Source organism: Coregonus clupeaformis, chromosome 7, assembly GCF_020615455.1.
Source record: "Coregonus clupeaformis isolate EN_2021a chromosome 7, ASM2061545v1, whole genome shotgun sequence".
Classification (NCBI taxonomy): Eukaryota; Metazoa; Chordata; class Actinopteri; order Salmoniformes; family Salmonidae; genus Coregonus; species Coregonus clupeaformis.
The window spans coordinates 18,019,518-18,044,358 of record NC_059198.1 but is presented as its reverse complement, the minus strand read 5'-3'; the positions used below and the strand labels follow the sequence as shown (position 1 = coordinate 18,044,358).

Here is a 24,841-nt window from a genome sequence, read left to right as displayed (position 1 = left end):
CCGGGACTAAGGAGCCTGAACCATGAAAAACAGCCCCAGACCATTATTCCTCCTCCACCAAACTTTACAGTTGGCACTATGCATTGGGGCAGGCAGCGTTCTCCTGGCATCAGCCAAACCCAGATTCATCTGTCAGACTGCCAGATGGTGAAGCGTGATTCATCACTCCAGAGAACGCATTTTCACTGCTTCAGAGTCCAATGGCAGCGAGCTTTACACCACTCCAGCCGACGCTTGGCATTGCGCATGGTGATGTTAGGCTTGTGTGCGGCTGCTCGGCCATAGAAACCCATTTCATGAAGCTCCCGACAAACAGTTATTTTGCTGACGTTGCTTCCAGAGGCAGTTTGGAACTCGGTAGTGAGTGTTGCAACTGAGGACAGACGATTTTTAGGCACTTCAGCAGTCGCCGGTCCCGTTCTGTGACCTTGTGTGGCCTACCACTTCGCAGCTGAGCCGTTGTTACTCCCAGACGTTTCCACTTCACAATAACAGCACTTACAGTTGACAAGGCCGCTTTAGCAGGGCAGAAATTTGATGAACTGACTTGTTGGAAAGGTGGCATCCTATAACGGTGCCACGTTGAAAGTCACTGAGCTCTTCAGTAATGCCATTCTACTGCCAATGTTTGTCTATGGAGATTGCATGGCTGTGTGCTCGATTTTATATGTCAGCAATGGGTGTGGCTGAAATAGCCGAATCCACTAATTTGAATGTGAATGTGTCCACATAACTTTGTATATATAGTGTATCTATTAAGTCATCTTTGTCCTTCTCATGCACACTTACTTCTTTCATGCTAAATACAGTTATTCAGATGTTGTAAATATTGTATATTTTCCAGGTGGCTGGTTTTGGCTATGGCAATGATGCGCTTCTACCTCCAGAAAGGCACACACAAGGGTCTGTACAAAAGTATAGCAAGGACACTCAAGTTTTTCCAGACCATTGCATTAATTGAGGTGAGTTTCTGAAATATCATCATAGTTCACTAGTAGCCACATTCACATAAACACACACTCGTCTCAAAGTATTCCATGAAAACAGATTATAAAACAGTTACATTTTGAAATGATTGGTAAGATCCTTCTAATGTGAGCTTTAAAGACTTTGATGCTAAACTTTGATGCTGAGATCCTTGGTTAATACTAAGAAGTGAGAAGAGATGATTCACCTGATTCTTTTTTTAAAGTATTTTGTTTGTTTATGCGATAAAGAGAGATGAATTATGCGATAGAGAGAGGAGTGCTAAAAGTGCAGTAGGCCGGATTCTAACCCATGCTGGCAGCGGTATATCATACATGTACTCTAGAGGCAGCGGCTTAGACCGCTAGACCACCCCAGGCCGCGAGTCACTGATTCTTATTTGTTGTCTTGTCTTTCAGGTGGTGCATTGTGCAATCGGTATGTATGGTCTTGAATAACAACCATATAATGTGAATATAACCAGATCTCCTAGTTCTGGCAATGTTGAATTCCCTGGTTCTCGTCCTATAGGAATCGTGAGGACCTCTGTAATTGTGACCGGTGTTCAAGTATGTTCACGAATCTTCATGGTGTGGTTCATCACCAACAGCATCAAACAGGTGACTATCTCATTTATCACCAAAGAGGTGTCTTGTAACCCTGGTTACCATCTACAGTAAGGGGCCTTGGAGTTGGTGTGAGGTGAAGTTTCCCCGAGACACTGATCTTGTATCAGTTTAGCATTTTCCCCAATAATGGTTAAGTTTAGGATTGGGGGACGGGAAGCTGATCCCCCCCCCCGGAGGCCAACTGTAGTAGTGTCCTACTGTGCAACATGGACCCCCTTAAGTGTTAACTATCTTCTCCCTCCTTGTTTTGTCCTGTTCTTTGTTGGAAGATCCAGAACGAAGAAAGTGTAATCCTCTTCTTGTTCGTCTGGACGTTTACAGAGATTACCAGATATTCCTTCTATACATTCAATCTGCTCAACCACCTGCCATACTTCATCAAATGGGCCAGGTGGAGATGGGGCTGGGGCTGGGGATGGGGATGGGGGGGATGGGGTGGGGGGTGGGTTTTGGGTAGCTCTGGTCCAGGGCGTTTACGTGCGCATTGCTGATTCTGAGCGTTCTCAGCATCAGCAAGCCGCATGCAAACGCCCTGGACCAGCGCTAGGGTTTGCGGTGATGTCGCGGTTCTTGGAATGTTGGTCTGGCTTGATTGGTGTTTCCCGTGGCATACTTCCCACTACAGACAGACTGGTTTCACGTCAGTATTGTGATGTCACAGGGAATACAGTAGTAGCCTGTGTAAGGGATCTCCTGGCTCATAACCATACAGCATGTGATCAGCATGAGTGTGTTGTTTATTGATTAGCACCATGTTAGCCATTCTCTATGGACGTTGGCTGACCTAATCGCTAACGCTTAGTACTTTGGCATCATCACTGATTTATGCGCTAGGAGACGGTTGTGGGTAATTGATGGATTACACAGGAGGTGATCAGGCAGTGATAAGCATACAGATCAGAGATTGGAGGAAAGGTGGTGACACCATCAGTGCAGGGATTGGGATTTATTCTGGGGCCATATGTATCAAGCATCTCTATGCTCATTAAGGATCAGTTTTCACAATGCATAAGATTACATGGACAGGGGGAACCTGATCCTAGATCAGCACTCCTACTCTGAGACGCTTGATACTTACGGGCCCTGGTCAAGAGAAGAATGACATTATCCTCAATATCATGAAGGATAAAATAATATATTGGCAGGGTGTAATGTATTTAAGTGATAATGCCCAAGAAGCTGGTGTTTGGAGGATATATTGGCACGGGTGTTGTTAGGCCCGAGATGAAGTCGAGGGCCGGCAAACTATGCCAATATATCCTCCAAACACCGGCTTTGAGGGCATTATCACTTTTATACGGGTTATCAACGGGTTATCAACATATTCTAATAATGACTGCCATATTTTCATTAAACTTTATTCGGATTAATGTATTCATACTATTTTATCCTGCCACGAGATATAGTCCTCGACACAAATCTAGGGTTGCTACCCAAGCTGGCCGGTCGTTCATTCTATCGGCTAGGTTGCCAGAGACGCGACCCAAGTCTTTTTTTCTGTTTCTATGGATGCAACCCAGTCATTCTTTCTAAATGTTCCGTTGCTATGCTGGCTGACACATTTTTTATATCCCTTGCTTGTTAGCTAGCCAACTACGGCTAACATAGTCACGTCAAACAGTGCAGCCAGAATAACAGCAAAGTAGCTGCATTTGTGTTTGTTTAAGCTGTTTTCTAGTGACATTTTTGGATACATCCATAACAAAGGGCAATGATGTGCGATTTCACATGGCATAGAACATTTATGACTCGTTTCAGGAAACTAGGCCTATGTCGCGGGTCACTACTTCACAGGAGAGCCATTTGAATGTAAACTTTTTTTATTTATCAAAATATTTTTGGTAGAAATGCCTGCTGGAATTTGTGAACTTTCATGTGCCTTAATAACAAACTTGTATGCCATCTGTAAATACGAATAAAATTGTTAAATTACGAGCCTAGTTGGTTTAGCCACAAAAAAAGACAGCAACCTTCCCGCTAGCCATGATTAGCTGAGATAATGAGTGGGCTGGATATGCCGAGAGATGAGTTTGGATTGGTCTGCCATATAGCATGCTTCTGTCTATTTGAGCTGGTCAGTATGTGTAGGTAATCCTGTCTAACGCGGCTTTTTAAAAAATGTATTGCGTAGGTAAACTGCATAAGTGTTTCTCTTCATTTTCTGGAGGACCGAGTTTTGAAATCAGTGGAATTAGAGTATGATAGCTAAGGAGATGGATTACATCTTCAAAATAAGGGCAACTATGAGGGAGTCGCGTCCATCCATGATGTATATGGGTAAGATAGTCTAGCTAGCTACATTTTCAGATATTACACGTTTCTAATTTTGACAGAAAGTGGTTTCCTTTCAAGTTAAAGTGTACTGTTAGCTAGCTAACGTTAGCTGGCTGGCTCGCTAGCTAACGTTACGTGTATGATCTTATTATTCGTATCTCAGAGCCATTTGCTTTGCTAGTTATAGCCCGAGTGGCGCAGTGGTCTAAGGCACTGCATCTCAGTGCTTGAGGCATCACTACAGACCCCCTGGTTTGATTCCAGGCTGTATCACAACTTTATTTAAATTTTTTAATTTTACCTTTATTTAACTAGGCAAGTCAGTTAAGAACAAATTCTTATTTACAATGACGGCCTACACCGGCCAAACCCGGATGACGCTGGGCCAATTGTGCGCCGCCCTATGGGACTCCCAATCACGGCCGGTTGTGATACAGTCTGGAATCGAACCATGGGGTCTGTAGTGACGCCTCAAGCACTGAGATGCAGTGCCTTAGACCGCTGCGCTACTCGGGAGCCGTGATTGGGAGTCCCATAGGGCGGTGCACAATTGGCCCAGTGTCATTCGGGTTTGGCCGGTGTAGGCCGTCATTGTAAATAAGAATTTGTTATTAACTGACTTGGTAAATAAATATATACAATTCTGCTGGCTAGCTGGCTCGCTTGCTAACGTTATGTGTATGATCTTATTATTCGTATCTCAGAGCCATTTGCTTTGCTAGTTATAGCCTAATGTTAGCTAGCTAACATTGAACCTGGTTGGTTAGCTACCTGCAGATTCATGCATGGTAGTAACGTCATGAGTTGGGATTATGGTTCATTGTTTACCTTGCTAGCTAGCTACATGTCTTAACAAAAGACTCCACTATGCAAGTGACCATTTCGGGTGCAATCGTAAGTACGCCAGAGTGCAGAATAACTGATGAATTTACGAACACTCAACACCTGTTGAATATGGCCGGTGTCAGTAAACGTTGGGAAAAAAGCATTATTAAATTGTTGCCAGCAGCACAGTTACAGTCACCAACGCTCTGGATAACATGAAAACAGCCTAACCATCTTTGCTAGGGCGAGTAAAATGGTCAGTGGGGTGTTCATTTGTTTCTGGAAGTAGCTAGCAAGCTAGCCAATGTTAGCCAGTTTGCTTGGGTGCTTGACTGCCGTTGTGAGGTCAGAACGCTCGGCTCAACCCTTCTCATCGGCCAGAGCGTCCAGTGTGCGCTCTGAACGCTCCGAAAGCGAAACGAGATGGGTGGGGCTAACTTTCAAAGCAGAATTACTTTCCCATTGTTCCTCAAATGCAGTGTATGATATACCATTTTGTAGCTCTGTGTCTCTGCTTTTATCCAATGTAAAAAACACAATTTCAAATGTTGCTACATAAGACCAAGTCAAGGCGGTCGGTCACGTTTGCTCTCATCACTGTTCAGAGGAACTAGGCAACTACACAGCTAACACAATCACTTCAAACTGAAGCTGGAAAGATGGCAAACTAGCTGCATTTCGTTTCGTTTGACCTGTTTGTCTATTGCCATTTCTTTGTATATACCCATAAAAATGATGCTGATTCAGGATTTCGACTGGCTGAGAAAAGCTATCTATCTCATCCTGACCTGTTAATCCTCAATGGGACAGTGGAGATCGAATTTCAATATTGAAATTATGTTGCAAATGTCGGAGAGACAGACAGCAAGGTTTATACAAATCTCCATTGTTGAAAACCAAATGTGAGCCAAAAGCAAGGGGAGATAATGTCGAGATGCTTTTTTACAGTGGAGATCAAGTTTCTAAATTGCCTGGCTGGGCTGATGAGACAGTGGATTGCGCAATGAGATGGAACAGTAAATACGCATTTCAACGTCATAGCTTTAGCCGGTGGAAACTTGTGGAATAGTCACCGGCTGGAATTCGGTTTTAACCAATCAGCATCAAGGACTAGACCCAACCGTTGTATAACTCCTCATATTCAACTCCTCATACTGTAGGTAAAGCTGTTATTGTCTTTCCAGATGTGAATGACATAAGGATGTTGTAATCTTTTGTCTCGTACTTTCAACATTCATTCATGCCTCTTTGATGCCGAATCACAGCTTGTGAGGACTGTAGCACCACTCGTTTTGAGTCTCACATACACTTCACCAGACCTGGGTTCAAATGCTATTTGAAATAATTTCAAATACTTTATATGTGATTAAGCTTGAGATGTTTAAAAGCTTAATGTAAGCTTAATTTACTTCTGTAAAAACCCTGAAGAAGGCCAAAAGCCAAAACGCTTTTTAACACTAAAAATGCTTTTTTATTTAATTCCATTGTCCTGCAAGAGTTGCTGAATCTTCTCTTTACTTCAGTTTGCTCCTCAATTAATTCACCTTGGTTGGAAAGCGACAGTGATCCCTTCCCACTTGATTAAGCTTGCCTGACTATAATGGACCAATGGAATAGTCCCAAAACTGCAAACCCTGCCCATCTGACACTCGAAGCAGGCCAGAGATAACGCTTCTATAATTTGAACGATTTCAAATATACTGAACAAAAATATAAACGCAACATGCAACAATTTCATTGATTTTACTGAGTTACAGTTCATATGAGGAAATCATTCAATTGAAATAAATTAATTGGTCACAGATACCTTGAAAAACATTGCCTCACAATGGGCCGGTATTTTTGTGCATTGAAATTGCCATCGATAAAATGCAATTGTGTTCGTTGACTGTAGCTTATGCCTGCCCATACCATAACCCCACCGCCACCATGGGGCGCGCTGTTCACAACTTTTACATCAGCAAACCGCTCGCCCACACAACGCCATACATGTGGTCTGCGGTTGTGAAGCCAGTTAGATGTACTGCCAAATTCTCTAAAACGACGTTGGAGGTGGCTTATGGTAGAGAAATGCACATTAAATTCTCTGTCAACAGCTCCGGTGGACATTCCTGCAGTCAGCATGCCAAATTGCACGCCACTCAAAACATGAGACATCTGTGGCATTGTGTTGTGTGATAAAACTGCACATTTTAGTGGCCTTTTATTGTCCCCAGCACAAGATGCACCTGTGTAATGATCATGCTGTTTTATCAGCTTTTTGATATGCCACACCTGTCAGGTGGATGGATTATCTTGGCAAAGGATAAAAGAACCCAGATCTGCTCTTCACAGTCTCAGACATACACAACTACACACAAAAAAATGTGGGTTCTTTGGGAAGGGTGATGGTTCTATGTAATAATAATAATAATATAATATGCCATTTAGCAGACGCTTTTATCCAAAGCGACTTACAGTCATGCGTGCATAAATTTTTGTGTATGGGTGGTCCCGGGGATCGAACCCACTACCTTGGCGTTACAAGCGCCGTGCTCTACCAGCTGAGCTACAGAGGACCGTGGAACCATAATGACTCAAATAACCCTTTGAGCTCTTCAATGGTTCTTTACAGTTCACAAAAGGGTTCTTTGCTCTTTTAGTGATAATTGAAATGTAGCGGAGGCGGCTCACAGCTTTTTTGTGCAACCGTGAGTGAGAGTTTCATTCCAGTTGATCTAATGTGTTGTGTTATGCAATTAAATATTAAATATCACTATGGCTAGTGACAGTGTATTGTGAAAGACTCATGTATGGCCTTGTGTCAATTGATAATGGTTGACTAAATCAGTCAGTGGTTGTCAATTCTCTTCTCAGGGACCCCCAGCTGTTCCAGAGGTAGCTTTCTTGATTCAACTTGTCAATTAACATAATAATAACACATGGAATTTTAACAATATGGCTGACCTGAAAAAACAAACCTGTAAGATTCTCCAAAAGGATCTACAAAGAACCTTTAAGATTGAAAGGATATTTTATATGAACATTCTCTATAAAGGTTAAAAAACCATTAAAAAAGGGGTTCTACAGCATACAGTTTAGCCCCAAAAAGGGTTGTTAACATAGCAGAACCTTTTTTCTTTTGCTATATAGAACCTTTTTTTTAATGGTTCTTTATAGAAGCTTAGGGTTATTTATAGCACAATACAGGTTCAATTTAAAACCTTATGAGCATGGTTATTCATTGTATCTTCAAAAAAATAAAAGATATATAGCACCAAAGAGGGTTCTGCAATGGAAGCCAAAGAACCCCAATCTAGTTCTATTTCAATTTGTGTACTTTAACACATGGCATCAGCTGATGGTGACAGGGGGTTAGGTGTCTGTGTTACACCCCAGTCCAACAGCTAAGCAGTACTGTACAGTGAGGGAAAAAAGTATTTGATCCCCTGCTGATTTTGTACGTTTGCCCACTGACAAAGAAATGATCAGTCTATAATTTTAATGGTAGGTTTATTTGAACAGTGAGAGACAGAATAACAACAAAATAATCCAGAAAAACGCATGTCAAAAATGTTATAAATTGATTTGCATTTTAATGAGGGAAATAAGTATTTGACCCCCTCTCAATCAGAAAGATTTCTGGCTCCCAGGTGTCTTTTATACAGGTAACGAGCTGAGATTAGGAGCACACTCTTAAAGGGAGTGCTCCTAATCTCAGCATGTTACCTGTATAAAAGACACCTGTCCACAGAAGCAATCAATCAATCAGATTCCAAACTCTCCACCATGGCCAAGACCAAAGAGCTCTCCAAGGATGTCAGGGACAAGATTGTAGACCTACACAATGCTGGAATGGGCTACAAGACCATCGCCAAGCAGCTTGGTGAGAAGGTGACAACAGTTGGTGCGATTATTCGCAAATGGAAGAAACACAAAAGAACTGTCAATCTCCCTTGCCCTGGGGCTCCATGCAAGATCTCACCTCGTGGAGTTGCAATGATCATGAGAACGGTGAGGAATCAGCCCAGAACTACATGGGAGGATCTTGTCAATGATCTCAAGGCAGCTGGGACCATAGTCACCAAGAAAACAATTGGTAACATACTACGCCGTGAAGGACTGAAATCCTGCAGCGCCCGCAAGGTCCCCCTGCTCAAGAAAGCACATATACAGGGCCGTCTGAAGTTTGCCAATTAATGATTCAGAGGAGAACTGGATGAAAGTGTTGTGGTCAGATGAGACCAAAATCGAGCTCTTTGGCATCAACTCAACCCGCGTGTTTGGAGGAGTAGGAATGCTGCCTATGACCCCAAGAACACCACCCCCACCGTCAAACATGGAGGTGGAAACATTATGCTTTGGGGGTGTTTTTCTGCTAAGGGGACAGGACAACTTCAACGCATCAAAGGGACGATGGACGGGGCCATGTACCGTCAAATCTTGGGTGAGAACCTCCTTCCCTCAGCCAGGGCATTGAAAATGGGTAGTGGATGGGTATTCCAGCATGACAATGACCCAAAACACACGGCCAAGGCAACAAAGGAGTGGCTCAAGAAGAAGCACATTAAGGTCCTGGAGTGGCCTAGCCAGTCTCCAGACCTTAATCCCATAGAAAATCTGTGGAGGGAGCTGAAGGTTCGAGTTGCCAAACGTCAGCCTCGAAACCTTAATGACTTGGAGAATATCTGCAAAGAGGAGTGGAACAAAATCCCTCCTGAGATGTGTGCAAACCTGGTGGCCAACTACAAGAAACGTCTGACCTCTGTGATTGCCAACAAGGGTTTTGCCACCAAGTACTAAGTCATGTTTTGCAGAGGGGTCAAATACTTATTTCCCTCATTAATATGCAAATCAATTTATAACATTTTTGACATGCGTTTTTCAGGATTTTGTTGTTGTTATTCTGTCTCTCACTGTTCAAATAAACCTACCATTAAAATTATAGACTGATCATGTCTTTGTCAGTGGGCAAACGTACAAAATCAGCAGGGGATCAAATACTTTTTTCCCTCACTGTAGAAAAAATGCAAATTTCTCATGTCTGTCATTATTATGTGGTCCTCTGTAGCTCAGCTGGTAGAGCACGGCGCTTGTAACGCCAAGGTAGTGGGTTCGATCCCCGGGACCACCCATACACAAAAATGTATGCACGCATGACTGTAAGTCGCTTTGGATAAAAGCATCTGCTAAATGGCATATTATTATTATTATTATACACGACACTCATAAAAACCTCTATTTACCGCCACTGTCAGCAGACTGGTGACATAACGTGGGCCTATCAGGAGCTCTAGTGATGTGTAACTGTCAGCCTCGCATATCTGAGGGTCCTCAGATGAAATGTGAGCACTGGTGAAGAATGCCGACTACACACGTGGGGAGCAATCCGACCGACCCAGAGTCATGGGATCCTATTGCTAAGAGCATGCTTCTTCCCATTCAAAATATGAATGTCAAGAAATTAGATTCGAGACATACACCATTTATTGGCTGTGCGGTGGCTATGAATTGGGGTGACAATGAGACTCCTGCTTTTTCAGTGACTTCAGCAAGTCAGATCTTGTTCCTGTGACTGCAGTACGGTGCATTCAATATGTTTGTTTACATGTACGACAGGTCTCTTGGGTTTGCAGATTTGCTTCCCTGGTCTTAATCAGTCAGTGTAGCCCCTGTTCTGCCACTCTCTTGTCCTCCCCCTTTCCCCGGTCCCCTCCGAGTGTTCTAAGGGGTTCCTTTACACAGGGAGGGGAGCAGCCAGGCCCACACAGGGGGTGAGAGGGGCTCATATTCAGCTGCTCCTGTTTTTAAGACCATCTGTTTTGGGCATGGAATGCTCGCCCAACATTTCTCTCACATCCTATGAGACACTCCCCAGAGCCGCCGCCACGTTCTTCAGTAAACACAGGATTCTTATGCACCGCCGTCACCACATACACTACCGGGCAAAAGTTTTAGAACACTAAGGGTTTTTCTTTATTTTTACTATTTTCTACATTGTAGAATAATAGTGAAGACATCAAAACTATGAAATAACACATATGGAATCATGTAGTAACCAAAAAAGTGCTTAACAAATCAAAATATATGTTATATTTTTTATTCTTCAAAGTAGCCACCCTTTGCCTTGATGACAGCTTTGCATACTCTTGGCATTCTCTCAACCAGCTTCACCTGGAATGCTTTTACAACAATCTTGAAGGAGTTCCCACATATGCAGGTTTTCCTACTTACAAAGCATGTAGAGGTCTGTAATTTTGATCATAGGTACACTTCAACTGTGAGAGAATGGAATCTAAAACAAAAATCCAGAAAATCACATTGTATGATTTTTAAGTAATTAATTTGCATTTTATTGCATGACATAAGTATTTGATCACCTACCAACCAGTAAGAATTCCGGCTCTCACAGACCTGTTAGTTTTTCTTTAAGAAGCCCTCCTGTTCTCCACTCATTACCTGTATTAACTGCACATGTTTGAACTCGTTACCTGTATAAAAGACACATGTCCACACACTCAATCAAACAGACTCCAACCTCTCCACAATGGCCAAGACCAGAGAGCTGTGTAAGGACATCAGGGATAAAATTGTAGACCTGCACAAGGCTGGGATGGGCTACAGGAAAATAGGCAAGCAGCTTGGTGAGAAGGCAACAACTGTTGGCGCAATTATTAGAAAATGGAAGAAGTTCAAGATGACGGTCAATCACCCTCGGTCCAGGGCTCCATGCATGATCTCACCTCGTGGGGTATCAATGATCATGAGGAAGGTGAGGGATCAGCCCAGAACTACACGGCAGGACCTGGTCAATGACCTGAAGAGAGCTGGGACCGCAGTCTCAAAGAAAACCATTAGTAACACACTACGCCGTCATGGATTAAAATCCTGCAGCGCACGCAAGGTCCCCCTGCTCAAGCCAGCGCATGTCCAGGCCCGTCTGAAGTTTGCCAATGACCATCTGGATGATCCAGAGGAGGAATGGGAGAAGGTCATGTGGTCTGATGAGACAAAAATAGAGCTTTTTGGTCTAAACTCCACTCGCCGTGTTTGGAGGAAGAAGAAGGATGAGTACAACCCCAAGAACACCATCCCAACCGTGAAGCATGAGGTGGAAACATCATTCTTTGGGGATGCTTTTCTGCAAAGGGGACAGGACGACTGCACCGTATTGAGGGGAGGATGGATGGGGCCATGTATCGCGAGATCTTGGCCAACAACCTCCTTCCCTCAGTAAGAGCATTGAAGATGGGTCGTGGCTGGGTCTTCCAGCATGACAACGACCCGAAACACACAGCCAGGGCAACTAAGGAGTGGCTCCGTAAGAAGCATCTCAAGGTCCTGGAGTGGCCTAGCCAGTCTCCAGACCTGAACCCAATAGAAAATCTTGGAGGGAGCTGAAAGTCCGTATTGCCCAGCGACAGCCCCGAAACCTGAAGGATCTGGAGAAGGTCTGTATGGAGGAGTCGGCCAAAATCCCTGCTGCAGTGTGTGCAAAGCTGGTCAAGACCTACAGGAAACGTATGATCTCTGTAATTGCAAACAAAGGTTTCTGTACCAAATATTAAGTTCTGCTTTTCTGATGTATCAAATACTTATGTCATGCAATAAAATGCAAATGAATTACTTAAAAATCATACAATGTGATTTTCTGGATTTTTGTTTTAGTTTCCGTCTCTCACAGTTGAAGTGTACCTATGATAAACATTACAGACCTCTACATGCTTTGTAAGTAGGAAAACCTGCAAAATTGACAGTGTATCAAATACTTGTTCTCCCCACTGTATATATATAAACTCCCAGTAATTATTGGGTAAAACACAAATGTTTCGGCATCACTGGCTTCTTCAGGGTGAAGAAGGCAGTGGTAGTAGTGCCCTAACAATTTTATGTATGTAGGGCACAGATTCTTGTGACAGAGGGTCTTAAAACTTTAATGGGTGAATAATAAGCCATGTCCTTTTGATCTGTTTTGCTCTGTAATCACAGCCAGTTTGGAAGCCTTTGTTTAGGCCTCTGGAAGTGCAAGTGATGTAACACACATATGCTGTAATATACAAATACCTAGCATCCAACCTGCTTGCACTAATCCCATGTAATTACAGTAAAATATCAACATGATTACAATAGTGTTTACTTTCTTACAGTATAGTAGGCTAATTTTGCTCTGCATTTTTCATAACTTACAGGAAGCTGGTGGCAAGATACTGTGAATATTACAGTAACGTACTTTTCACTAGCCAGAGATGGGCAAAGATACATCCAAAAGGTATCTTGTTACAAATACAGGATATTTTGAAGACCAATGTATCCTTAAAGGTCATGAACAGTCAAAATCATGTTTTTCATGAAATGTGATGATATTTGAAGGAAACCAGATCACAGTATGATGACCAAAGTATGAAAAATGACAACCTGGTCTCAGAACATTTCATATTATTCTGTAATTAAATCAGAGACACTCCATTTAGTATACGTTACGTTTCGTATGGTATGTATTAATTTGTGGATGTCCATCACCCATTTCGTATGATATGTTACGAATTACAATTTGTATTATATGTTACGAATTTGCGAAACGTACAATATATTACCAATTTGCAAAATGTATGATATGTTACGAATTCTAGCTGGGCTAGGGTTAAGCTTAGGAGTTAGGTTAAAGGTTAGGGGAAGGGTTAGCTAACATGCTAAGTAGTTGCAAAGTAGCTAAAAAGTTGTTGAAAAGTTGTTAATTATCTAAAATGCAAAAGTTGTCCGTGATGAGATTCAAACTCGCAAACCTTTGGGTTGCTAGACGTTCACATTATATGCCCACCCTACTTTCATTTTTGCCTTAAGTAACCATCTGTCTTATGTTATGTTTGATATGGTTACATATTGTACTAATTTGAGTGTTTCGGATTTACTTTTACTATGTTACGTCTACTCTAAGAGACCAGGTTGAAAATGACTGTTGCTTCTACGTCGATAAAGTTTGATCATATAGTTACTAGTCCCCTCCCACGTGTCAAACACTTGGATTCATTATTAAGGGGACAAGGTGACATTACCTTAACTCTCATTTTAATACACCAATGGTAACATGATATTCCCTTACCTAATTTAAATAAGTACCGCCTTGTAACCGACATCGGAGAAGGCATGTTTGCAGAGGGGTGGGGGTTTATATAGCTAGATAGCTACTCTTCTGTTTCCAAAATTTGACTGTAGGGTGTCAGCAAGTATACTGTAATTAAAAGTTTACCCTATTAATCTATGGCAAAGATACTTATATGTTTCCCCTTTCATCTGTGTATGGTGTTAGCTAATTACTAGCTAGCTAGGTCTTCAGCTAGCATGGAACAAAAGGGGGGAATTGTCGTTCAAAACTCTGACGCAGTTGTCAAGTCAACACATCCATCAGTGCTGCTGTGAACCGCATCACAAGAGACATGCCAAACGGGAGGTGTATATACATTATTTGTTTGATAATTTATGCAATTTCAATCTTTGAGTTGCTTTGTATTTCACCAAATCTGCTTGAGATTTTACTGCAACACTGCATCCAAGTTGCTTGACATAGGTGTTTCAAAGAGCTGTCAGTCAAGACGAGCTCATGAATAGAAGCTTCCCGCCCACTCAGCCTGTCTTTTCAAACTTCCTGGTAGTTAGCTATGTAAAGAGAAAGTACTTTTTCAGGATGACTGTTCAGGACCTTTAACTACAACAATATTCCCAATAACATTGACAGATACTTTTTACTTGCTATGACTGTGATGTGTTTTCTTTATCAACCTTAGATGAATGCACTGACTGTAAGACGCGCTGGACAAGAGCGGCTGCTAAATGACCAAAATGTAAATGTGAAAATGTACATTTGCAAAGAAGTGTGTATTAATCTAATGAGCTCTGCCCTCAAACTATTTGTATTTAGATAACATTTGGCCTTGTAATGGGGGCGGAGGTCATTAGAATAATACATTGACATTTTTGTCATTTAGCAGATACTCTTATCCAGAGCGACTTACAGTCAGTGTATTAAACTAAGGTAAACAAGAATTTACCACAGTCATAGCATAGGTATTCTTTAAGGAATACCTGGGATAGGATAAAGTAATCCACCCCCCCAAAAAAAAAGTAAAGTGGTTGTCCCACTGGCTATCATAAGGTGAATGCACCAATTTGTAAGTCGCTCTGGATAAGAGCGTCTGCTAAATGACGAAAATGTAAATGTAAAAATGTTAAACAATTATGTTACCGTTACTGAGAATGTTGTTGTTATGCGGGCTACTTGCAAGTATATATACACTGCTCAAAAAAATTAAGGGAACACTAAAATAACACATCCTAGATCTGAATGAATTAAATAATCTTATTAAATACTTTTTTCTTTACATAGTTGAATGTGCTGACAACAAAATCACACAAAAATTATCAATGGAAATCAAATTTATCAACCCATGGAGGTCTGGATTTGGAGTCACCCTCAAAATGAAAGTGGAAAACCACACTACAGCCTGATCCAACTTTGATGTAATGTCCTTAAAACAAGTCAAAATGAGGCTCAGTAGTGTGTGTGGCCTCCACGTGCCTGTATGACCTCCCTACAACGCCTGGGCATGCTCCTGATGAGGTGGCGGATGGTCTCCTGAGGGATCTCCTCCCAGACCTGGACTAATGCATCCGCCAACTCCTGGACAGTCTGTGGTGCAACGTGGCGTTGGGGGATGGAGCGAGACATGATGTCCCAGATGTGCTTAATTGGATTCAGGTCTGGGGAACGGGCGGGCCAGTCCATGGCATCAATGCCTTCCTCTTGCAGGAACTGCTGACACACTCCAGCCACATGAGGTCTAGCATTGTCTTGCATTAGGAGGAACCCAGGGCCAACCGCACCAGCATATGGTCTCACAAGGGGTCTGAGGATCTCATCTCGGTACCTAATGGCAGTCAGGCTACCTCTGGTGAGCACATGGAGGGCTGTGCAGCCCCCCAAAGAAATGCCATCCCACACCATGACTGACCCACCGCCAAACCGGTCATGCTGGAGGATGTTGCAGGCAGCAGAACGTTCTCCACGGCATCTCCAGACTCTGTCACATCTGTCACATGTGCTCAGTGTGAACCTGCTTTCATCTGTGAAGAGCACAGGGCGCCAGTGGCGAATTTGCCATTCTTGGTGTTCTCTGGCAAATGCCAAACGTCCTGCACGGTGTTGGGCTGTAAGCACAACCCCCACCTGTGGATGTAGGGCCCTCATACCACCCTCATGGAGTCTGTTTCTGACCGTTTGAGCAGACACATGCACATTTGTGGCCTGCTGGAGGTCATTTTGCAGGGCTCTGGCAGTGCTCCTCGTGCTCCTCCTTGCACAAAGGCGGAGGTAGCAGTCATGCTGCTGGGTTGTTGCCCTCCTATGGCCTCCTCCACGTCTCCTGATGTACTGGCCTGTCTCCTGGTAGCGCCTCCATGCTCTGGACACTACGCTGACAGACACAGCAAACCTTGCCACAGCTCGCATTGATGTGCCATCCTGGATGAGCTGCACTACCTGAGCCACTTGTGTGGGTTGTAGACTCCGTCTCATGCTACCACTAGAGTGAAAGCACCGCCAGCATTCAAAAGTGACCAAAACATCAGCCAGGAAGCATAGGAACCTAGAAGTGGTCTGTGGTCACCACCTGCAAAACCAGTCCTTTATTGGGGGTGTCTTGCTAATTGCCTATAATTTCCACCTGTTGTCTATTCCATTTGCACAACAGCATGTGAAATGTATTGTCAATCAGTGTCAAGAGGTGAGGTGTATGTGGGGTGGAAGTCAGGCGCAGGACACCGAGGCTCAGTCCAACAGAGTTTACTCAAATAATCCAACAAGGAAACGGTAAACAAACTGCCTCGAAAAACACAGAGGCGAGCATTACGCACAATGCGTAAAACACTAAAACAGAAAACAAGAAACGAAACACGCAGCACTACGACAGGCGAACAACAACACACAATCCTACTAAGCAAACAGACAGAACTTATAGGACAGGTGATCAATAAACAATTGGACACAGGTGTGACAGACAGACAAAAGCAATCACACACAGAACAAAGATCGGTGGCAGCTAGTACTCCGGGGACGGCGACGCCGACGCCTGCTCGTACAAGGAGGAGGAGCAGCCTCGGCAGAATCCGTGACAGTACCCCCCCCTTGACGCGCGGCTCCAGCCGTGCACCGACCCCGGCCTCGGGGACGGCCAGGAGGACGCGGACCCGGGCGCGTGGGATGCCCACGGTGGAACTCAGTCAGGAGGGATGGATCGAGGATGTCCCTCCTGGGCACCCAGGACCGTTCCTCCGGACCGTACCCTCCCACTCCACGAGATACTGGAGACCACTCCTCCGGCGCCTCGAGTCCAATATAGTCCGGACCCTGTACGCCGGTGCCCCCTCGATGTCCAAAGGGGGTGGAGGGGTCTCTCCTATCTCCTCCTCTTGGAGTGGACCAGCTACCACCGGCCTGAGAAGAGACACATGGAACGAGGGGTTAATATTTTTGTACTCAATAGGCAGTTGTAATCTGTAACACACCTCGTTCAATCTTCTCAGGACTTTGAAGGGCCCCCACAAACCGCCGACCCAGCTTCCGGCAGGGCAGGCGGAAGGGGCAGGTTTCGAGTCGAGAGCCAGACTCGATCTCCCGGTGCGTACACCGGCCCCTCACTGCGGTGGCGATCGGCGCTCGCCTTCTGTTGACGGATGGCACGCTGCAGATGGACATGGGCAGCGTCCCCACGTCTCTTCTGAGCGCCGAATCCACTCGTCCACCGCAGGGGGCCTCGGTCTGGCTCTCGTGCCACGGTGCCAGGACCGGCTGATACCCTAAAATACACTGGAAAGGTGTTAATCCGGTGGAGGAGTGGCGGAGAGAGTTCGGGCCATCTCTGCCCAGGGGATATACCTCGACCACTCCTCCGGCCGGTCCCGGCAATAGGACCTCAAAACCTACCCACATCCTGGTTAACACGTTCAACCTGCCCATTGCTCTCTGGGTGGTACCCCGAGGTAAGGCTAACCGAGACCCCCAGGCGTTCCATAAAAGCCCCCCAGACTCTGGAGGTGAACTGGGGACCTCGGTCGGACACAATATCCTCGGGGGACCCCATAGTGCCGGAACACGTGGGTAAAGAGGGCCTCGGCGGTCTGTAGGGGCAGTAGGGAGACCCGGCAGTGGGAGGAGACGACAGGCCTTAGAAAACCGATCCACAACGACCAAAATGGTAGTATTACCCTGGGAAGGGGGTAGATCGGTCACAAAATCAACAGATAGGTGGGACCATGGTCGTTGTGGAACGGGCAGAGGATGTAACTTACCCCTGGGCAAATGTCTAGGTGCCTTACACTGGGCACACACCGAGCAGGAGGAGACATAAACCCTCACATCCCTGGCTAACGTTGGCCACCAGTATTTCACGCTAAGGCAGTGCACCGTCCCACCAATACCAGGATGTCCAGAGGAGGGTGATGTATGAGCCCACGAAATAAGCCGATCACGAACCTCGAGCGGAACGTACGTCCGCCCCACAGGACACTCGGGGGAGTAGGGTCGGCACGCAGCGCCCGCTCGATTTCGCATCGACCTCCCATACTACCGGAGCCACCAGACAAGACTTCGGCAGTATGGAAGTAGGCTCAATGGACCTCTCCTCCGTGTCATACTGTCGGGACAGTGCGTCTGCCTTACCGTTCTGGGACCCAGGGATGTATGTGATCTTAAACACAAACCGGGTTAGGAACATGTTCCACCTAGCCTGACGAGGGTTCAATCTCCTAGCTGCCCGGATGTACTCCAGGTTGCGGTGATCAGTCAGAATGAGAAAAGGGTGTTGAGCCCCTCAAGCCAATGCCTCCACACCTTTAGGGCCTGGACTACAGCTAACAGCTCCCTGTCCCCAACGTCATAATTGCGCTCCGCCGAGCTGAGCTTCTTGGAGTAGAACGCACAGGGGCGGAGCTTAGGTGGCGTGCCGGACCGTTGTGACAGGACTGCCCCTATACCGGTCTCGGACGCGTCCACCTCTACTTGGAAAGGCAAAGAGGGATCCGGATGTGCCAGCACCGGGGCCGGGCGAACAGGTTCTTCAGCTTGACAAATGCCCTGTCCGCCTCAGCTGACCACCGCAGCGCACCGGACCCCCTTTAGCAGGGACGTAATGGGAACTGCAACCTGTCCAAAACCCCGGATAAACCTCCGGTAGTAATTAGCAAAACCCAAGAACCGCTGCACCTCTTTTACGGTGGTTGGAGTTTGCCAATTACGCACAGCTGATACCCGATCTACCTCTATCTCCACGCCAGACGCGGACAACCGATAACCCCAAAAAGGAGACGGACTCCTGGAAGAACAGGCATTTCTCTGCCTTGACATACAAGTCATGCTCCAACAGTCGTCTCAATACTCGGCGCACCTGGGCTACATGCTCGGCTCGTGTAGAAGAATACACTAGAATGTCGTCAATGTACACCACTACACCCTGCCCATGCATGTCCCGGAAAATCTCATCAACAAAGGATTGGAAGACTGAAGGAGCATTCATTAACCCATACGGCATGACGAGATACTCGTAATGACCCGAGGTGGTGCTAAATGCTGTTTTCCATTCATCCCCCCCCCTTAATGCGCACCAAATTGTACGCGCTCCTGAGATCCAACTTTGTGAAGAAACGCGCTCCGCGTAATGACTCCGTCATCGTCGCAATCAGTGGAAGTGGGTAACTGTATTTTACTGTGATCTGATTGAGACTACGGTAATCAATACACGGGCGCAATCCCCCGTCCTTCTTCTTCACAAAGAAGAAACTCGAGAAACCGGAGAAGTAGAGGGCCGTATGTATCCCTGTGCCAAGGACTCGGCTATGTAAGTCTCCATAGCCGCAGTCTCCTCTTGAGACAGGGGATACACACGACTCCTGGGAAAAGCTGCTCCGGTCTGGAGATTTATCGCACAGTCCACCTGTCTATGAGGAGGTAGCCGTGCTGCTCTCGATTTGCTAAACGCTAGTGCTAAATCCTCATACTCGGGGGGAATGCGCAGTGCGGGCACTTGGTTCGGACTCTCTACCGAGGTCGCCCCTATGGAAACACCTAGACATCTCCCTACACACTGGGCAGACCACTCCATAAGAGCCCTCTGTTGCCACGCTATGGTAGGATCGTGGGTGCTTAACCAGGGAAGCCCCAACACCACTGGGTACGCAGGAGAGTCAATCAGATAGAACTGAATGATTTCCTCATGACCCCCCTGCGTAGTCATCGTCAGCGGTGCCGTGACATCCCTGATTAGACCCGACCCCAACGGCCGGCTGTCTAACGCATGGACAGGGAATGGAACTTCTACCGCCGAAGGGGAATTCCTAACCTAGCACAAAATGCCCGATCAATAAAGTTCCCAGCTGCGCCTGAATCTACTAGCGCCTTATGCTGGGAATGAGGTGCCACCTGTGGAAAACGCACAGGAATGCTCATGTGACCAACAGAGAGCTCTGGGTAAGTGGGGCGCCTACTCACCTGAAATGACTCCCCAGTGCGTGACCTGTTGTCCCCTCTCTCAGAAGACCCTCCCCAGCACCTGGCCGCGGTGTGTCCTCCACGGCCACAGTTGGTGCAGGGATTGGCCCTCCTCGGGTTCTCCCTCCTCCTCTCTCTAGCGCCAGCACCCCCGAGCTCCATAGGAATTGGCTCAGAGGTGCTGGAGGATGGAATGGACGACCCCCACTCGGGACGTCCGCGGGCGGCCAGCAGGGTGTCAAGCCTGATGGAGATGTCCACCAGCTGGTCGAAGCATAGGTTGGTGTCCCTGCAGGCCAGCTCACGACGAACGTCCTCTCGCAGGCTACACCGATACTGGTCGATGAGGGCCCTCTCATTCCATCCCGCATCCGCAGCTAACGTCCGGAACTCCAGTGCGAACTCCTGTGCGCTCCTCCTCTCCTGTCGGAGGTAGAACAGACGCTCCCCGCCGCCTTCCCTTCAGGTGGGTGATCGAAGACTGCCCGGAAGCGGCGGGAGAACTCAGCGTAGGTGATGGTAGCTGCGTCTATTCTCCTCCATTCGGCGTTGGCCCATTCCAACGCCTTACCGGATAGACAGGAGATGAGGGCGGCGACGCTCTCGTATCCCGAGGGCGCTGGGTGTATAGTAGCCAGGTATAGTTCTATCTGCAGGAGGAAACCCTGACACCCGGCTGCAGAACCGTCATATGCCCTCGGGAGCGAGAGCCGAATGCCACTGGGTTCCGGTGCTGAGAGAGGAGGACTGGTCGTTGGTGATGGGATCGTGGGTGATGGCGTGGGCACTTCCCTCGTCACTGCGACTCATCTTGTTGGACACCTCGTCAAGGGCGGCCTCAAGTTGCTGGAACAAGATGTCTTGAGAGCGTAACTGCTCCTCCAGCAACCTGGGTGCCGCTACTGCTCCTGCTGACTCCATGATGGTGTGTTGTTCTGTCAAGAGGTGAGGTGTATGTGGGGTGGAAGTCAGGCGCAGGACACCGAGGCTCAGTCCAACAGAGTTTACTCAAATAATCCAACAAGGAAACGGTAAACAAACTGCCTCGAAAAAACACAGAGCGCAGCATTACGCACAATGCGTAAAACACTAAAACAGAAAACAAGAAACGAAACACGCAGCACTACGACAGGCGAACAACAACACACAATCCTACTAAGCAAACAGACAGAACTTATAGGACAGGTGATCAATAAACAATTGGACACAGGTGTGACAGACAGACAAAAGCAATCACACACAGAACAAAGATCGGTGGCAGCTAGTACTCCGGGGACGGCGACCGCCGACGCCTGCTCGTACAAGGAGGAGGAGCAGCCTCGGCAGAATCCGTGACAATCAGTGTTGCTTCCTAAGTGGACAGTTTGATTTCACAGAAGTGTGATTGACTTGGAGTTACATTGTGTTGTTTAAGTGTTCCCTTAATTTTTTTGAGCAGTGTATTTGTATATTTAAAAAATATATACAAAATACATGTATTCTAATTAAACTTTTACAAAATAGGCTGCATGAATTGTAGTTCAGGCCAGTGAAATACAAATTACAAAATGGGTATTGAAAGTATTGAAATACCTATATTAAATACATGTAACAGAAATACTACCCGTTATTGGCACTAGCTACCTGCACTGTAAATCTGCAACAGTTTACTAACCACTGTGCTTCCAGTAATGCACTGTAAATTCTAGAAATACCGCATGTTACTGTAGTCAGGTGTTCCAGTAATATGCTGTAAATGTGTGTTACAGTAAATGTCATGTAAATCTACAGTAATTTACTGGCTTCTGTGCTGCAAGTAATTGACTGTAAATTTACAAATAACCTACTGGCTACTTTGCTGCCAGTCATTTATTGTAAAAATTACAATAAATGTTTTACAGTGTAAGGTGAAGAATAGCCTACTCTAAGTGAGACAGCAGCATGTTTAATGTTGTTCTGGTGTCTGTGTGTTAAGACAGTGGTTCCCAACCAGGGATACTAGGACCCCTGGGGAGAAGACTTATGTGACTCATGAGGCAATAGGCTTACTGGTCAAATGCACATAAGGGGGTACTTCAGGGGTACACCGAGCAGAGCAAAATTCTGTTGGTGGTACAGTAACCGAAAAAGGTTGGGAACCACTGTGTTAAGATACTAAAAACATGTCAGCTGTCACTTTGGTAATCAGCTAATTAGTGGCCTTATTCTTAATTTTGCAGTGTACGTATTCCAACAGTGTGATTTTGTGTTTTTAGTTGTTCTTTGCTACATGGCCCCTGAGCTGAATAGTGTGTATGTGTGTACATACGCGTGTGCATGCCTCTATGTGTTAATAATGACTCTCTCCTCTCCCTGTCAGATACAATATGTTCATCATCATGTACCCTCTCGGAGTGGCCGGAGAACTCCTGACCATTTACACTGCTCTGCCTTATGTTCGCAAAACCGGAATGTTCTCCATGAGGCTCCCCAACAAGTATAACATCTCCTTTGACTACTACTACTTCCTCACCATCGTCATGCTCTCCTATATCCCATGTAAGCAGCTACATACAACCTGTTTGTATGTTCAGCCTATAGGTGGACGTTAGTTACTCATGGGTCTTTACTGTCTCTTGTTTTGACAAGCAGAATTGTTCAGTAGTTTGTGACTGCTGTTGTTAATTTGGAATTGTTTCGGGATGTTTTGGATAATTAGTAGGACCCAGTGTTTGATCTAACAAAAATGAGGTTCAAGTGCATTTCTCTCTTTTGTGGCTATTTGGATATTAGATCTAGACCCAAGACTCACCTACACTCACCTATATCCCAGCCCTGAGAACTCCCTGAAGGCTCTTTGTTAAAATATTGATCTGGACTGGATAAGTGTTTAGATTGGTGGGTAAATAGCTCTCGTTCTCTCTCTTCTCTCCTCTCCCCTCGTCTCTCTCTCCTAGTGTTCCCTCAGCTCTACTTCCACATGCTCCGTCAGAGGAGAAAGGTTCTTCTTGGGGAAATCATAGTGGAGAAGGACGAGTAGAGCTGCCTCACAGTCCAGCACCTGGCTTTCGTTTTGGGACAGCGAGTCAGCACAGCTCCCCTGCCGCCACATCCATTCGCCTTTGGTACCACGCCCCACCGCACTCCACACTGCAACGCAATGGACCCGGGAGAGTCAGACCACTACCAACATCACAGGAATAGCCATGTAATAATCACGGAAACAGGAAACAGTCACCACAATAATCCAACTGGACTAAATACAGTGCTACAAGAGAAATCATAACACAACAGGAATAACCGTCATCAGAATCATCACTGATCAGTCATCACTAAACTGTCAACAATCAACGAGAGGAATCATTGCAGAACCGGAATAGTCATCATTGTGGAAAAAATGAATAAATATAATCTCTAGCCGGAATAATCATTATCATCGCAAAACTGGAACATAATGCTGCGCATGCATCCTTGTGCGTTCCACTGTGTCTTCGCTGTCCAGGTGTAGATATCTAGATCCTCAGAAAGAGAACGCACTGAGTCCACCAGCCAGCGTGGCCACAACATGCTGCACTGAACCCTTCTACACCTGCTACACAACAATACTGGAAGGCGCCTGCTGTGCATTGAGTCAACCACACAGCAGATACATACTGCACCCACCATCAGTGCAAGATAGAGGGAGTTCAAGGGAATCAGGAAAGGGTGATATGGAACGATGGAGGAGGAAAGATGATAGTTGTGTTCCTTGAGCAGTTTTTTTTCTTCAATTGGCTATTTATTTTTTACGAATTTTTAAGCGTTTTCCACCACAGTGATTTTATACGTAAATAGCATGTGGCAACAATGACTAGACAGAAGCTAAAAAAATAGAAAAAGTTATGCGTAAACGTATTATACCTCGACAATAAACATTTGGGCAATATGCTGCTTCCTTGGTGTATGTGTGTTGTACTTTCTTTGTAAACAATGTGAAACAGCACCATTAGTAGGCTATTTTATGCACAGATCGGATCATTTGAAGAATGACTTAATTTATTCACATATCACATGGTTGGAAATATTATATGGTTTGTAAGGCAGGTATACACTTGTATTGAATGTTATTAGTACTTTAGGTGTAGCTGAGACTGCTCAAATTTGTAAACCTTTTTTGCTAATGTTCTCTCCCTGTTGCTTTAATGTTTACCAAGAGCTCAGTCAAGTGTGCATCTTAAACAAGGTAAAACAATTTAAGAAAAGTGCTTGTTTTTTAAAGTTCAAGCCAACTTAGAAGACAGAAGATAAGAGATACAAAAAGTCTGTGCTCTCACAGTATTCAGTTAGTCACTGTTTTGTTCTTTATGTTTAAAAATCTGTGTTCAGGATCCATTGTCCTGGTTGGTATTGTACTGGTAGTTAGTGTTAGAATCCCTCTACTAAAAGGTGCTACTGTGTCAGATCGTTTCAAACTTCTGTGCAGCTGAAGGAGAGACTGGAATTGGGTTCGAGATAGGAACGGAAAACAGAATATGAAATGTTTTTGGGAAAACATTTACGACTTGAAGTGTTCATCTAATTGTATGCACTGTGATATCTAGCCCCATGCTACAGTGTACTGAATGAATTGACATAATTATATGAATCAAGGCTAGACAAGAAAGAAAGAAACAATAAAACTCAATGTCAAACATCA

The 24,841-nt window shown here is 45.3% G+C and overlaps 1 protein-coding gene across 1 annotated transcript in view; it reads left to right on the top strand.

Moving 5' to 3' along the window:
• Nucleotides 1-24,841, top strand: part of LOC121569877 (very-long-chain (3R)-3-hydroxyacyl-CoA dehydratase 1) — a 34,930-nt gene extending 10,089 nt beyond the window's left edge. The window contains exons 2-7 of the mRNA XM_041881156.2: nt 845-962; nt 1,386-1,404; nt 1,498-1,586; nt 1,865-1,986; nt 22,547-22,725; nt 23,124-24,841. Of these exons, the coding sequence (XP_041737090.1) occupies nt 845-962; nt 1,386-1,404; nt 1,498-1,586; nt 1,865-1,986; nt 22,547-22,725; nt 23,124-23,206 (610 nt within the window). The 3' untranslated portion in view covers nt 23,207-24,841. The remainder of the gene's footprint in view (nt 1-844; nt 963-1,385; nt 1,405-1,497; nt 1,587-1,864; nt 1,987-22,546; nt 22,726-23,123) is intronic.